Raw genomic sequence first — 17,819 nt, 5'->3', positions numbered from 1 at the left:
TTCCAAACCATTTACCATTTATTGTTACTCAGCTTTAATCTGTCTTCAATTTGTCCATGTCTTTTCTGATATGTGGTACTCAAACCTGAAAGCATTGTTTGCCTGCCTTGTAACTGTTGCCTTTTGTTGTTCTTGTTAGACTATTAGTACCCTAGCTTTTGCCACCTTTTTCCCTCTGTATCAGTGGTTGTATGGCTTTGCCTGTGATGGAAAGTTTGGTTTGACTGGCAGACAAGCCTGTGTGTAGGAAGTTAAGGAGGTCATTACGTCATCTTCTGGCCTTTCTGTGTGCTGGTTAGGGTAATTCACAAGTTCTTAAGCTGGGTAGGAGAGTAAATAGTTAACAGTGGTGTCATGTATTACCTTCCCAGGTGGCATGATATAGGATACAGTTCTGTATAATGTGCTATACTGATCTGTGGTAACAATTTATATGCAGGAGGCTCCTTTACACTGCCATTGCAAAAAGAGTGATATAAAAGGGACTTTACAGGCCAAAGCAGCATCTTCATTATTTTAATTACCTTATTGACCAATAAAATAAAAACTGTTGTATGTCAACAATGTTTAGTCATTTTAACTTTCCACTACAGCTAATCTTTGATCAGTTAAACTGTTTCTGAGATTACCTGTTTTACTTCCATCTCATGTAACAGTTTATAAATGTAATGACCAATGTGCACAGATTTTCACCTAAATCATAGCATAGCTGTCCTAACTTAAATATGGCTTATGCAGTAAAAAGTGATCTCACTGTAACAAAGTGGTGATGTCCACATGAATGTGAACAAGTTCAAAAGATATGTTTGTTAGTTTTCTTCATCATTAATGCAACAAATACAAACATATAGTTGTCTACTACTATAACTAGCTTGTATATACATCTGTGTATGTGTCAGACTGAGTCTCTGATAACTACAGGAGGTGATTCCTTAGCCCAAATTGTACCTTGGAGCAAGTTACTGTTACAAGAATGTAATCAGTTAATATTAGCTTTATTTATCCTGCTTTGAAAGGCTTAATTATCTTTCAGCTTTACCACATGTTATAACTATAATTTTAACATTTTCTCAGTAATACTTTTGGAAGGTCATATCACAATCATTTTCTTGATTCCTCCCTGCTATCTTAGAAGTAATATCTTCAGCTTTGTTATCACCTCTTTATAAAGAAAGCCCTTGTATTGATATTCTGATCATTTGATATGATGCAGCCTCCATAGATGGCCGAAACTGTTGATTGGGAGTCCACTAAATTTGGTGCCTCATGTCAGAAACCAACTGGGCAGCTGTAGCAGAAGGTACAGCCTCTGTCAGACCAGAGAGAAAGAGGTACAAAGGCTCATGTAATGACTCACTCTCACATGCAAATATGATGACTCATCCTCACATGTCTGGTCTAATTGGCTATTATATCCTTGCTTCTAATAGGTCCACACCACTCAAAGTAGCTTAGCTATTTAAAAGTATTACAGAAAAGCAGCTGCACTGTCTCCCTAGAATATGAGTACCTCCATTTGCCTCTGTCTCCAGCACTTCCTCTCCTAGTTATCTATCCTTGTTGCTAGTTGCTCTGTTTTCTATCTCCTTTCTGCTCCTCACTCCCTGTGCTTCTGGCTCCATCTGCCCAGCTGATTGAACTACCTTTGCCCCTGATGAATCACCTCTGAACTTGGGTCTCTGATACTAAAAGGTCACGAAAATGTCAAGGACAAGGTGAACAGACATCATAAACCTAGACAACATTCATCCTTGGGTTATGAAAACCCCCCAACTTCTTGAGTTGAGAATTTTCAGTATCCCCTTTGTCAGTCTTTCCACTGACTTACTGATCATTTCCGCATTTAGGCCCAGGTACCCATATCTCACATGTTTTTCTAATTCTAATCATGGGAAATGGCAATTTGGCAGTTTAGCATGATGTTTAAAGTCATTGACCAGATGAACCAGGATAAATATATGCATGATATTTTTAGCCATGTATTAGTATTGCAAGTATAGCATATACATACTAAGATCTGCCAAGATATGGTTACTTCCTGAGGAGTCAACGTCAATTAAAACTGAATTAGTGACATAAATAAAAATAATTTACCTCTTGCAGATGCATTCCAATTAATTATTGCTCTTTTTACAGTTTGGCATTTTTCTATATAATTACAGAGTAGAACTGAGTTTTTTTAATTTAAAATTACAAGTAAGGTTCCACCACTGGGAACATTATTAATAGTGCTTTGAGTCTACCACTACAACACCGTATTGTCATTGTGTTAAGCAGCATACACACATCAGCCTACGTTCTTGCTGGAAGATACAAGCCTCTGAATTAGCATGCTGAAATGAATTGGAAAAGATTGCTTCAGCTGTTTATTTAGTTATAACACTATAGAGGACAGGCATGGGTATATGTAAATGTTATTTAACATTTATTTTCTGCTATCAGCAAAAACCGTATCTCTCAGTTGAGACCTCTTTTTCACTTAAGCACTGTTTAACTAAATAAAAGATGGTCCCTGTGCCACAGAGCTTGTAGTCGAAAAAGACACTACATGTAGGCAAAATTTGTATGTTGAGTATTGCTACTCATATGATACAGCAGGATGCATATTCATAGGCTCTGACTCTGCAAATTGCTGTGTTCCCCTGAAGCCCTGTTATTTTTAGAGGGGATCCATACAGTCTCAGCAGTACTCTGACTTCCTAGGATTTGCAGGATTGGGGCCTTTGTCTCTCTTTCTCTCCCTTTTCCTATAGTGCTTACATGGCCTTATGGTATTATTATTATTACATGATAATAATAGGTTAACTTAAGAATGTAGGCTTGGGTCATGGAGTGCCCTGCAATTGCAGGCACCATATCCTATAGTTCTAATTAGAATCATCATTCTAATTTCCAGCCTAAACTTACCTATTTGTTGTTGTGCCGTTATATTCTTTACCTTAAAAAGGCTCTTCCCTCACTTGTGTTTACTTCCTGATCTTTGACTAGAAAACAACAATGTATCACTTCTCTGCCTAAATTTTTTAGACTATATAAGCCAAAGTCTTTTGAGAGCCATATCATACGATGGGCTCTTCTTTTCCTTGATCATCCTAGTAGCCGTTCTCCGCACCTGTTCCAGTTTGAATTAGCCTTTCATGAACACAGATGACTGGAATTTTGTTCCAAGGGAGGTATCCCCAAGAGTCTTCTACAATACCATGAACCTCCCTTACCCCTCATCTTTTTGTTCCCAAGCCATAAATTGGTTTCGTAAATAAAATATTTAAGTGATTGTTATATTTAATTTTTCCTCTAAAATCAGAATTGGTGTAATGTACACAAAAGTTTAGATGAATAAAATAGACATTCTTCCTATTCTATATGAATATCAGAACTTACAGGATTGTTTACTGGTCCTGAAAGCTTTGTCATCGGTATAAAGATGACATAAGTATGTCTGGAGATTATCATTTAAATGGTGTTTAAATAGAGCTCATCCATGTTCCTTTCCTTTGTATCAAATAATTAATTTTAGGTATGCTGGCCAAAATTTTCAAATTTAGAAGCATTTGGCACCGAAATGAAAAAGCCTCATGTTCAGTGATGCCCAGCATTGTCAACTGCAATTGATTTAATCAGGAATAACATAAGAAGCAGGGTTTTTTATTTCAGTGCAAGACTTTGGGCACATATCTTTGAAAATTGCATCCCTTGTATTTAATGTTTTATAATTATTTTTATTATTCTCCTTTTTTTTTTTTTTTTTAACTATAAGAAAGTTTTGCACATGTGTCTTAATTACTTCCATCTCAAGGGATATGCATTTGTATCAATGGAAACTGAGCCTACCATACCTTGAAAGGTTTACAACTGCAAATGCTTCAGTTCCATCAGATCTGCCAACTACAATCAAATCTTCAAAGTCATGTCATAAAAGTCTGATCATTCTAACCTGCCTGAAACAGATGTCATTTTCATGTCAGATGAAACATCTGTTGTTGTCCATGTGTTAACATTTATTAACATGTCTGTGCTGCCATTCACTCATTTTCTACTCATACTTCATTTTTACAAAGCATGTAATGTGCTATTACTCTGCTACTGTATACATTTTGTATACATTTCTGTTCTTCCTTGCAAGACTGTGAATGCTTCGGCCACTCCAACCGGTGCAGTTACATCAAGCTGCTAAATATAGTCATTTGCGTGAGCTGTAAACACAACACTAGAGGGCAGCACTGTGAGTTATGCAGGCTGGGCTACTTCAGAAATGCTTCTGCAGAGCTGGACGATGAAAATGTATGCATAGGTCAGTTACTTTATAATTCTGGCTTCTGTTCTGCGCCTTTTCAGCTTCTGGGAGCCACTAGGATATAGGCTAGCAATTTGCACCACTGCTGTTCATTTTCCAGCTGAGCCAGAATGAGCATTTTCAATGGATGAGAGCATCTTCTGTGTAGTCTTTTAATTCATTTGCACCAGTTTTAAGCATATATTTTGAATTTCTGTAATATAACAAAAATCAGAAGCCTAATGATAAATTGATTGTGCAGTCCTTCCACACGTAAGGGACAATATGAGAGCTGTACACATGTAAGGATTGAAAGATTGAAACTTCAGCCATAGGCTCCAACTTTGCAATTGGACTGTTTATGCAGAACCTCACTGAAGTCTCAATAAGAGTGAATATGACAGCAAGATTAGCATCTGTTTTCTAACACACTTCCATTTCTCCAGTTTCAAAAATAAATATAACCATGCCAAATTTCACTGTCTTGTTCTAACATTGTTCCTGGGCCATCATGGCTACAACATCACTCTAACACTACCAAATTTACTCTCACATATGAAGATGTATGTACAGAATCAACTCCCTCTATGGAATTATACTCCATTTGAGTACTTGTGGCTGACAGTAGAATTTCTCAAACTAATTATATCCAAGAAAAAGACACTGAAAGCTTTATCAGTTTACCAAACTTTAAAAATTTAATTTTCCTGGGTCATATCATGCCAGCAGTTTTGAAGCAGGACCCCTTAATTAAAACAGCATTTCAGAAAATACTATCAAATGTTCACTGTAAACTTGCAACCTGCTAAAATAAAGATAATTCCACAATAGAATATTATTATTAAGAGTGATATACTGGGAAAAAATAGAAGATGTTCCATTAAAGTAAAGTATAGCCTCTTTGTATTATCTTAAGCATCATATAGTGAGATAGGTAGGTGAAAATTTCACGTAGTATATTAAAAATACAACTTCACAGCTAGGTCATTATATAATAGATTGCCCAATAAGTGTATCCCAATAATGAACAGAGCTGTAATGTCTTAAGTCAAATTATTTATACTATAGTATTCAGTATGATCAGTTCTGAATTTCCTCTCTCTTCATTTACCATGTCTATGAAGTGGGACATTTTCTGGTACTTATCAGAGAGCAACCAAAGAGTTAATATGTGATTGAAAGGTAGTATATTTGTACAATTCAAAAATAGACTATGGGCAAATTTTCAGAGTGAAGTCACATTTTATGTTGAAAATATCTTTTAATCCATTGGAAAGACACAGCCAGAACCTATTTAGATTGCTATCATTTGTTCCAGTCTGCAACCTGTCAAATAAATTCTTAAACAAAAAATCAAGACACATGCACACACTGTATATTTCATGTCCTCTTTAACTTTGCTTCCCATCATCTGAAATAAAAATGTGTGATTCCCTTTGAAATTAATTAAGCTGAGCTAATATGAACTTCAATATGACAAGTAGCAAGTCATGAATTCATATTGTTCTACTAAATAAAATTAACATGCATGCCAAATACAGTACTTTTGAACAGAAGTATTCACCACCCCACCACACCCCCCAGCCAAATACTTTCTTGATACGGAAAAGGTATATTGTCATCATTGCATCAAGATCATAATTTAAATTGTCTAAATGAGGCTAACAGGTATGGCTAGTTATTTAGTAATTTTTTTTAGATTTTATTTTATAGACACAGTTACTAATTTGCCACCTCATAAACGATGAAATGCTAGGAAAAAAATCACTTGTTATCTCACGAGGGGCAGAGAAGAAATTTAGTAAAGCAGGAGTGAAAAATAATTACTTTTAAAAATAATTTACAATTGATACCTTTAGAATGAGTTAGCAAAATGAACAACTGTGCAGATCTCAATGTTCCACAGACTCAGCAGTAATAAAATTGAAAATCTTTAATTTAACTAGGAAGGTTCTTCAGAAAATAAATATACACAATGCATTTCCTGACCTTGCTACCCTAATGCAAGCAGAATTCTCATGGACTCCCACAAGAATTGTACATTGTGAGATGACTGCAGGATCAAGCCACACAAATGCAAAATTACTGCTTGTCAAATGATTTCACTCATGTAAATTCAAAAATATTACTGTTGCACTATAACAGTTCCTTCAGCTTGTAGTTATACTGCATGCAAAAGCCTACATATACTAACTGATGCTCCAATTCAGACAATAATTCTAGTGCTTAAGTGGGACTTCAAGCCATGATTAAGTACTTTCTTCAAAAGGGATGGGCTTAAGTGTATCCTTAAATGCTTTCCTGAACTGGGGCTCTTGAGTTTTTAAACCTGCAAGGTGCTGAGCATTTCAACTCCTCTTGATTTCAGCACCTCTCAGAGTCAATTGCAGAGTGTCTTGCTCTATTGGAAATGCTCATTTGATTTCCCCAGAGTATAACAACATGCACTCTTTGTTTTGAGTTTTGATCACATGAAAAGGAAATAATTATAATAAGCTAATAAATAATTTGCATTGGTATTTTTCTATGAAAATGTTATTTTTCCAGTTAATTTGTTTCCCCCATTTTCAGATAAAGTATTTAGGAAAATTAAAAATACTTGGATAAGTTTATTTTATGAAGTCAGACATTTTACTGTTTATGATATACTGATACTAATCAAATCAAAATAAAAATATACCTGGGTAAGTATAAGGTTAAAAATTAAAAATAAACAATGAATATTAGTCAAGGCTAAACTGAATGAAGGAAATATACAATATGTTATTTTAAGAAATGACAGAGAATCAAATAATGGAGGTTTTTTTTTTTTTACCAGTGAATTCAAATAAGAGCAAGTTATTAGGTGGGCTTCCATCTAATAATGTTCTTCATTTTCTTAGGACCTATAGGTTGGAAAGAAATAAGTGTAATAAACTATTTTGTAATGTTTGTAAAGTCATGCAAAAAAAACTCCTTTCAAACCTAACCTTATTAGTATTTATGATTTGGCCACAAAATTGCATGTGTGGTCAATTCAATATTTTTTTTAATTAACCACAGCCAAATCCCAAAATGGTAGTTTTAGGGGGGGTGAAAAATATTTCTTTGAATTCTTCATTTTGAAGAAGGAATATTAATAATATCTTAAAGAGTTGCACTTGAATATATTACTTACAAAATCCTGTTATTGTTTTTGTTTTGCACAGGACATTGGCTACTTTTTTCTACGTATATAGTGAAAAAATTTTTGGAATTACTGATTAATTTGATAGCACTTCCATATTAACTTCAAGTATCATGTCTTTAAATATCATGTAATTATTCTCCAGTATGACAGAATTACATGAAAATAACACAAAGGCTTGTGCTTAACATCATGGGAATGAAAAGTTTAAACAAGAAGTTGTGGGCCACATAAATACATCTGCTTCCACTTAGAGTTCATGATACCATGGATATCACCAAGTAGACCCAGAGTAATTACTTTATTTGCTTGCCTTATGAAACAGATACTGAATGGCAATTTATTGTCTCCTTAAAAAGATGCCAATCCTGCAGACATTCGGGGCTCCTATACACATGCAGGGAGGCTGCTCTGATTTGCAGTGATTTCAGCGTGTTGGAGCAGACTCAATTAATCGAGTCTGCTGGAGCATGGTATTTACCATGCTCCTGTAGACTCCAGCGTTACGTGAATCAGCATCCCCGTGCTGAAATGTGGCGGTGGAGCGCTTTAAACTAAAGCTTGGTCAATGAGCTTTAGTCCAAAGTGCCCTGCTGCCATTTTTCAATTCGGGGATATTAATACCTGTGATGCTTCGGGTGCTTTTAATTTGCATGACCTTTGGAGCTGTGCTAATTAAAGCATCTCCCGCCTCCTGGAGTTTCTCTATAAATGCCCTCAGACATATGCTTAATATATATGGGTATCAAGGGAACTGTACAAAGACATGTAGTTAAATGCACACATAGTTGACTCAAATGCATGCAGTTAGACATATGCCTTAGTGTTTGCGGGTTGGGGTAATAAAAGCCTAACTTTTAATATTTTTTAAAGTATAGTGGGTAGTTCCCAGTAATTTGACTTAAAACTTTTACACAGAAGCTCAGCATAAAAGCTATTTTATTCTAGTATTTATTTGCCACCATTTACAGCAAAATACAATCCCAGTATTCCTTATTTATGCATGTGATTGAAGTCAATGGAAGTTCTTGCCCTGACCATTTGATTCAGCTGTCATCTTGTGGGATAGTATGTTATATACAGATAGGGCTAAATCCCATTTCACATTTATGCCCCTGATTGGCTCTTACATAGCTGCACAAGTACAACTTTTGAGCATGTATGCATGGTCTTAATTCTAATTCTGATATCTCCTGGATCATCGTGGCAACAACATTAACTCAATTCCATTAACTCAGGGGAGGGTTGAGCCCACATCTCCCAGTTCCTAGCAAAAGTGCTCTAACAACCTGGGAACAGGTTAGGAATTGCCCAGGTCTTCAGCCCTCTCCTTAAAGCTGGCAGCCAGGAAGGGACAATACATGGGGCCAAGAGGATTAGGAGAGGAAGTTCCTGGGGGGAAAGGACGTGATTCTGAGATGGGCACTGACCTGGAAGAGAGAGATCCCTGGGTCTCTGGCCTCTATCCACAGCGAGGCATAAATTATGCAGCTTCTATTTATCCATGTTATCCAATGTATATTCAATGCAAGGTATAGAAAAGATAGTGGGCAAATGGATAAAGAGAAGGGGTAATGCCAAGCCTACAGCCTGATAGAGTGCTTTGCTGTGAAGTAGGACACATACAGTATCTTCAGGTACAAGCCTATGTGGATGATCCCAGCTTCATGAAAGTGCCAAAAAGCACACTTTACCTAGCTACATGCAAACCACTTGCATGCTTAAAAGTGAAAAAAAGATTTGGCCTATTATGCATAACAGGCCTGGGTCTTTTCACACTCGTAGTAGATTTACATCAGTGTAACTGTTGTGTTCTCCCAGGTTACATTCAGTTTTTTATTTACAAGGTGTTCAATAAATGTTATTTAAATAAATTTGACTTTCTGCAGAGTTTCTGCATAGAGTTAATACTTCAAATTTATGCCTATTTATATAAAGGTTTTGAATGTCTGAGTACCATCAGAATTGCCAGCTCTTTATATTGATCCCCCTGAGGCATAATTTTACTCAGTGTTCCACAATATTTTTTGGCATGCCAGTATCCAACTTCATTAATTAATGTTAGCTAATTGACTTGATTATTATTGTGAAACTGTGTTGGCCAAAGGTAGCTGTTCTCCTCCAGCATGCCAAATGTTTGAAATGTCATCTGTAATTTATAGTTAATAAGCATGTAGGCAACAGATGAACAATTTGTTACTAGTAATATTTTCCCCCTCTTTCCCATCTTCCCGTCCTCCCAATTTTCCATTGGATTATTTCTCCTGTTTTGTCATTTGTAATGTCATTGGATTTTAACATAATTCTAGAGAACAACTGCCAAAGGTAGTCAGCAGAGCAGCTTGATTAATTAAAAAAATAAAACCATGCATCCAACAAGTTGCTTAGATTCATATATCCTGTTTTTATCAGCAGCAATGATATTTGATGACACTAGTGAAGTTACTCTGGGTCTACAACAGTGTAAATGAGATCAGAATCTGATTCTTAAATTTAAAAAAAAAGATGTTGAACAACAGAAATGCCAAAAAATGAGCTCTGCCAGCACTGATCTCTCCTGTCTTTGGAGGGCATTCTTCTGTGATGCTGGCCCAAAGCTGAGCACTGATTCCGTGGCTCTATGAAAAAAAAAAAGATTTGAAGTTCAAGAATGGGAAACTATTTCTATGTAGTAATAATTATAAGAACAGATGAGATATACCCAGTCCGTGGTTTTTTCTAGTCCTTGACCAGGTGCACACCCATGAAACAAATAGACCTTTGGATGTTGGGCATGCATTACCATTGCTTTATCTTCTATCCACCAGCCTGGGGACAAGGTGAGCAAAGTAGAATGAAAATGACAAAGTTTAAAGTCAGTTGAAAGCAAATTTCATGTGACCTTGTTCCCCAGCTCAAGATTATTATTCTGGATTATGTGAAAACAGTGTTAAGTACACTCCCATCAGTGCAATGACAAATACCTTTTGAAATTACTATATACTCTTAAATATAAAGGAAGACTATCTTGGAAATAAGTAAAGTGCATTTATATAATATTTAAAATATTCAGCAGTATTTAAAGTATTAAGTAATGCAGATAAGCATATTTTAATCATTTAAAATAGATTTTACCCTGATGGCATATTGATTTATCCTTACTATACAAAACTTTCTATTGTTCATTAAACTGTCTAAGACATCCTTTCCAGAATGGAATCTCCATTATGGTCACTTAAAGAACACAGTATCTTCTTCCTCTACATCTTTTGCTTATTTTTTTTCCTTCACACCATTAAAATGTCTCCTTGAGATTACGTAAAGAAACAAATGGGTAGATCTGTTGTAATTATGTTCTGTCTTCCAAATGCCACCAATAGAAAGTCTTCCTTTAATCTTAACACTGGAAATGCTCCCTTTATCGCTTTTAGTTGAATTATAGCTATGTAGACCTGAATCTGGCATATGTGTGTTGTCTTGTTTCTGCAGACTGTTATTGTAACCCTTTTGGTTCAGTCCATGATCGCTGTAATGACACAGGATTTTGTGAGTGTAAGAAGGGGACATCAGGGCCTAAGTGTGATAAGTGTCTGCCGGGATATATCTGGCACAGCTTGGGCTGTCAACGTAAGTAACTCTGAGAGCTGCCCTTCTCCTGCAACTTTGCTGCCTCTGCTTCTGTATGCTAGCATGTGCAGCTACCTAGAACAGAAAAAGCAAAACTTCCACAAGCTTTAATAATGCCGTGCTGCCTGAAGCTTTATGGAGACTCCAAAATGAGGACAGTAAATTTACTGTGCAGTACATTTATTTCAATATGCTTTTAGTGCCCTCTCCCTTCTCTATCTGCTAACGCCTAAAGGAACTTGTACTGAAATATGCAGAACTGTGTGTCTTACCAGCTATAAATTAACTTGTGTGAACGAAACCACCAGTGGAAATGCTCCAAATTTGTAAATTCTTTCCAAAAGACAAAAGGTGGCTTTTATGCATGTTAACATATTTCTTGCACTGAACTCCTGCCCTTTTGAGTAACCAAAAAGTCTGACTTAATAAATACTGACTCCTTGCCTAAGGTAGTCCTTGAGTCTAAATGAAAGCAAGAGATGACAAATCTAGAGATGTTTGAGTTCATTTAACAAGGGACAAATATTAGTATCAAGGTTATTATTAACTTTAATACCAGGTGTTCTTCAGTGCTTAGCTGTACATTAAGCTTTTCTGGGTAACACAGCCCTCATAGATATTCAGGTGCAAATACTGCCCTCAGAACAGGCTGGGCAAGCAAGCTTTTGTAGCAGATCCTTAAAATTCTGTTCCTTATATCCTTTGGGAGTTCCTAATAACTCTTATCTGTTCCTGATAGCTCCTTTATTTCTGCAAACTTGAACTTTTTTTGTTGTTGTTTCTTTCACCTTCACTCCCTTCTCTTTAGCATCCCCACTGCAATGACTCATACATGTAAGAGCATTTCTACAAGAAACACTTGCTTCTGGCTGCAAGTTTTAGAAACTCATGAAGGACCGTAAAACTAATAATTACCAGTCTAGTGTCCTAGTCAAACATTCTAAATGCTTTAAAGGCAAATACAAATCACGTATTCTGAGATTTCTTTGGTCACTTCTAAGCTAGGTATAGACATTCAAGAAGTCTCAGGCAGAATTGATTTAGGTTACATGATTGCCTGTAAGTGGAGTAGTTTAGATTGGTAGCAAACAGAACATGCATTTACCATTTGGTGGGGAGGGAGGGCCAGCAAATCTTAGACCAGGTTCTGCCTTTTTTAAACCAGTCTGTGTGTGCCGAACTTCTTTTCTGTTATGGGTATGACCAGTTTCCAATCACTTATTCTAATAAAAATGTAATGTCTGTACCTGGCCCTAAAATAAACACACCACTGAAGTGACAGACATTGGTCTTTCAACAGCCCATAGCAGCAATAAACATTTCGAGAGAAAAAAAACTTTAAAAACCATCAAGAAGTTCAGATAGAGCAATAGTAGTTGCTGAATTAGAATTTGTAAAGTAACATAGGTTTGCCACAGAGCCTCCAGATCTGAAAGATGTATTCATGGCAAACTTTTTATTCAGTGAATCAGGCCTATTTCTCCATTTGTCAGTTATCCACAAAGAGCATTTATTTTAAACACGATTATTATTTGATACCTGGTTTATGCAACATACTTCATTATAACAGATGGTCACAAATGGTTCACTTTATTTGTTGCTTTGAATATTGGTTATTCATACATTGTTTCATGCATTTGATCACCTTAATCTCACACAGTGAAAGACATGAAGTAAAGTTTTGCCATGAACTTCAGCAAAATTGGGATTTCATCGATAATATTGTTTCAGCGTCATGTTAGGATGACTGTGAAATGTACAGAGAAATGTCAGGGAATCATAGAAAAACTAATGTTGCAAATATTTGCAATGTTTTGTCTTTCATAAATATACTTTTACAAACCAGAATTAATTTCTCACATTTTTGGAAAATAAAAGGAATTAGGAACAGTGTCAAATTAAATTAATAGATTTTATTCCAAACAATGGTTTTCCAATATTTTCGCAGTATCTGCTCAGTTCTGACATTTTCAGAGCCTAAAGCAAAATAAATACAAGCTAATTCATATAGCTACATTAAAATGCTTTGAGGTAAAATCCTGGCTCCACTGAAGTCAACAGCAAAACTACCATGACCTTCAGGGAGCTAGGATTTCACATTGCTATCATGTTTGAGAATGGAAGGCTCCCTCAGGCTCTCCTGTTGTGTAATTTTTTATCTCCCTATCTGGTCTTTTAACTTCTTTTAATGTATAACAATTTTGTACTCTGTGGCTAGAATTAAAATGCATATAGTGATATACAAATGTATTTGGGCCTGACACCACAAGTTACATGAGAGAAAAGTGTGTTCTCTTATTTATTTTTTAATATTTCAGTCATTTTGACTCGTGTGTGTGACAAACATAAGGGGAAAAAAAGACTTCGAAGTATGAAGAAACAGTGGTAGCCCAGCACTTCAGATTTAAGAATGGTTGTTAGCCGTGTTTGTCTGAAGTTAGGAAGAACGTAGAATAGGATGGCACCTCATAGACCAACTTATTCAGAGAGGTATGAGCTTTTTTAGGCTACAGCCTACTTTATCAGATGGTATGCATGGACTTGCAGAGATCAGGGATGCTAAATAGAAAGGAATATTATTATATCCAAGCTCTAGCAGACAAACTCAGGATGCGATTCAGAGGGATCTGGTGTCAAAAACCCTTTTATTATGCGCACAGAATGAACCTTTGCCAGGGATGGATTGGGATTGCATATCCAAGTAGAGGCAATCATCTGTATTACCCTGCTTCACTGGTTGCAGAATTGGACAATGTGTAAGGAATGAAACAGGACTGCTGGTAGAGTAGGGTCTCTTAATGACGGTGGCTGAATGATAATCCTAGAAAACTAAGTTTTCCCTTGGCTTCTGCAAGAGTGCCTTTCTGATGTTGGATAAGTAACTTAAACCTGCATTCTGTTCACTGTCACTAATAGTGTTCTTCTCATTGTGTGAGTGCCTGACCTGAAACTCTGAGACCTGATTTGCAGAAGTGCTGGGCAGTCACAGCTGCATCAAAAGTCAACGGAGCTAGGATTTTGAACATATAATGTGATGTATTATACTTAATGCAGTGTATAATCAGGTTCTAGCTATCTCCGATTTGGCGTGCAAAATATGTGGATAATTTTAACCATAATCTCTATGCCTGGGTTGCTTATCTGTAAACTTGGGCTGACCTTACACTGATTCTATGAAAATAATATTCAAGAAGCACTCCAGTACTGTTGTGCAAGGTGCCACAGGAAAATCCAAAAGGACATTCATAATTCTGTAGTCAGAGCAGATTTTGAATAGCATGCAGTAAATATAGCAGTGGGTCACATATTTAACAATGAGGAGGAAAAAATGAAGGAGGGGGGATCTATAGAGGGGGAAAAAAAACAGGTGACCACAATTTAAGACAGTAAAATAAGAAAATGCACTCTAGATGAAACTACTGTAAGGTAGGTAAGCTGTTCTAAGGCTACATAGCCCTGCTCAAAGAGTAGTCAAACACAGCTCAAAGTCAAACCAGGAGAAAGCGTCAAGTGGACTTCCCCTGTAGTATGTTCCAGTATTGTCCAATATCTTCATTAAAGATTTGGAGATTGGATTTGAGTAGAGTAAGTAAATTTGCAGTTCCTTTCTGCCACTGGAACTGTTTAAGTGCAGGACAGACAAATATTTGCCTGGCATGATTTAAATAGAAATGATCCTGCTTTGAGCAATGGATTGAACTAGATGATCTCTCAAGGTTCCTTCTGTCCCTCGTTTTATATGATTCATTGGTTGTATAATCAAGTATACATGCCAGGTGGCTGAATTCAGGTTACATCTTCCTTATGGTATTTCCTCCTACCTTTTCAATTTTGCAGCCTCAATAATGTTCTTTTCACACAGGGTTTTGTATGTAAAATATGGTTGGACCACCATTTGTTGAATCAAAATCCTTTAAAAAATCTTTAAGAAATATTTAGTAGCAATGCCTTCAGATTAAAAACATTTATTCAGAAAATAAAAACAATACATCTTTAGTGAACATAAAAGAAACACATACAACAACTCCACAAATTTTCTCTTCAGATCAGATTTAAATGTTTATGGCTGTAGAATGAACATTAAATTACCATATATTTAATATATTAGACTATGTACACACTGATATAAATGTACTATTTGTATTTGATGCTTCCATCTGGAGAGCAAGATTCATGATCTAGTTGCTATTTAATGGATTCATTAAATGGGTCCATTTTTTCACTTAATTTTTTTTGGAAATTTTTGTTTATGATTTTCTTATTTACGTGAAATTACATAAAAAACAAAATGCTACATTACCAAGATTCCCTAAGGATTATTTGCGTAAGCTTTGTAACGTGGTGCTGATCCAGCTCCCTGTAACAGTCTCTTCTGAACCTTTATGGTACAGAACTATTATACTATATTTTAATAAATATATAAATAAATAATACCATATTGAAACTATTATGTAAAACCATTCTAGGGGTGCTTTTCTAGTATACAGCAATAGACCTAAGGGAGCTAGAAATTTGACTATGCAAATATATATCTAAAGTTGTGTTTGTACATAACGTAAACAGTTAAATCATCCATATGAATTTTATTAGTAAATATATACATTCAGAATGGCTAAATTCCAAATATTAACAATTAATTTATTTAAAATATTCACAAATGATTGAGTGTTTTTTAAGGTCCTGCAACATTTCCTTTTTCAAATTAAGATCCAGACTGTACCAGAGGGCAGCACAGAAGCCCAGATTCTCAATGCATTTATGTAGGCATATAAGTCCTATTGGTTTCACTTTTAAGGATGTGGGCTAAAGAGCTCATCTTTTACAAATCTGTGCATGCAGGAACCAGATATAATACTGGCTTTTTTGCTATGCGAGCACAAATACCAACAGTAAGTTGTCTCAGAATTGAAGGATTTCACTGCATACCCATAGCATTCAGCAGAGCTGGAGAAAGTTCACTGCACTGGGTAAAAAGGATGCAGCAGAACTGACTACTGATTGCACTCACCTCAAGCTCTCCCATAGGAATGATTCCTACCTCAGGCACAGTGCAGACAGGAAATATTTTCATTGCTTATCACATCACATCCCTCTACACATCCCTGTCCACACATGCACACCTCTCTCTCTTTCTCTCTCTCTCTCTCTTATTCACACTACCCCTCTTTCCCACCACCAACAAAAAAATGAAGATAGTGAAATAAAAATCATCGCTGTTTGTGAAGCTACAGTATTTCAGAGTTTGGAAAATATAAGAAAGTGACACAAATCAGTAGAGGTTCTTTTCTTTTCAAATATACTATTTTTTTAACAAAATAAACAGTCAAACTAGCCACATCTTTGCATGTTAGGACAAATCCAAAATGAGTTCTTAATGCTTTGTGGTAAGAGGAGCTTGCAAAGGAATATGGACAAATATGCACTTAGGAGCACTTCCAGAATTTAAAAATTTGAGCTGAGTAAATAATGAAAGCATTGTCCACAAACTAATTTGTATCTTTAAGTTTGCTTGCTTCTCCTATGTTTTCTTTTGTGTCCCATTTCTAAGAAAAATTCAGTCACTTGAAATTATTGGACACATGCAGGAGTATTTGCAGAAACCTGTTTTGAATTTTTCAAATGCAGGGATTTGTGCTGGAAATGTTTGCACATTCATCGAATGAAGTAACAGCAAAATATTTTGCAAATTATTTTCTCAGCAATCAGAATCACAACTTAGCAACACAGCTTGAATTTTGATAAGTCTTTGTGAGCTCATAAAAAGGTTTGAGAAGTCAGAAACAACCACAGAATTAATAAAGTCAAAGAAATCAGTCTGGTTTCAGCTGTTTTGAGAGGATGGGCAAAAATTAAAATCCCTACTCCTGCAATCAGATCTATTTGGGCAACTCTTTGCAGGCATACAGACATAGCAACTAGCAGATCTGGGCTGCTGCAGATTGCCCCACAGGCAATTTGTATGGGTGCAATAGCCCCCTCTGCAGAACTGACTGAAGGTTGAAGCCCTAATTTTGCTCAGTGTAAGATCTGTTGTGAATTGTCACTTTAATTGTCATTAGCATCTTTTGGTTTAAAGTCACAAATGTGAAGCAGTAAACTAGTATTATTTTGTTTCCAAACCAAGTGAGTTTTCAACCGGACCCCTTATATTAACTATGAATATTTTCTTTTTTTTTTTCCATTTTTAATAGATTTATTAAGGCAGGCAGAGGATTACAATTATATTCTTATGCCTGATGTTGAAACTGTGCTCACTGCTTGCATCTATCTTGCGGATTGAGCTAGTCTAACTCCATAGTCAGCTAGATAATTCATACTGTATCATCTGATGCCTTCTATTTATTATATGATTATTTAAATATAAGTTTCTTTTATTTTCTGTATTTTGTCTTGTATTACAAATGTTAGAAGCTAAACTATTTTATCAAAATCATCATGCAGGTTGAATTTCCAAAGAAAATAAAACATGAGACTGTGAGCCTGTAAATTACATAAACATTTGTTTGTTGGAAGTCAGCATCTACAATTCAACATGAAATCTTTTGCTGTTAGTAACTTCCAAAAATGTCATTCTTAAAATATATATTGCACCTTTCATTATCTCTAAATAATTTAACTAAATAAATGTAGCTGTCCTCTAGTGCTTCATCCAGATGAGCGGGGATGTGCATTATGTGGTGCCGCAGAACTATCTATAGCACCATACACCACACATGCAGGCGTTCCCTGTGGTGCTACCTTACAGTGTGGCAGGATTTTTTTTTTTAAACCTAT

The 17,819-nt window shown here is 35.8% G+C and overlaps 1 protein-coding gene across 5 annotated transcripts in view; it reads left to right on the top strand.

Annotated features, from left to right (window-relative positions):
• NTNG1 (netrin G1) overlaps positions 1-17,819 on the top strand; it is a 290,497-nt gene that overhangs the window by 236,363 nt on the left and 36,315 nt on the right. For 3 of the 5 annotated variants that reach the window (XM_019479362.2, XM_014602090.3, XM_059728448.1), the window contains one exon: positions 10,908-11,045. The exons of the other annotated variants lie outside the window; for them this stretch is intronic. In XM_019479362.2, the coding sequence (XP_019334907.1) occupies positions 10,908-11,045 (138 nt within the window). The remainder of the gene's footprint in view (positions 1-10,907; positions 11,046-17,819) is intronic. 5 annotated transcript variants of the gene reach the window in all.

This window comes from Alligator mississippiensis, chromosome 5, assembly GCF_030867095.1.
Source record: "Alligator mississippiensis isolate rAllMis1 chromosome 5, rAllMis1, whole genome shotgun sequence".
NCBI lineage: Eukaryota > Metazoa > Chordata > Crocodylia > Alligatoridae > Alligator > Alligator mississippiensis.
This window is presented reverse-complemented; position numbering and strand designations above follow the sequence as displayed.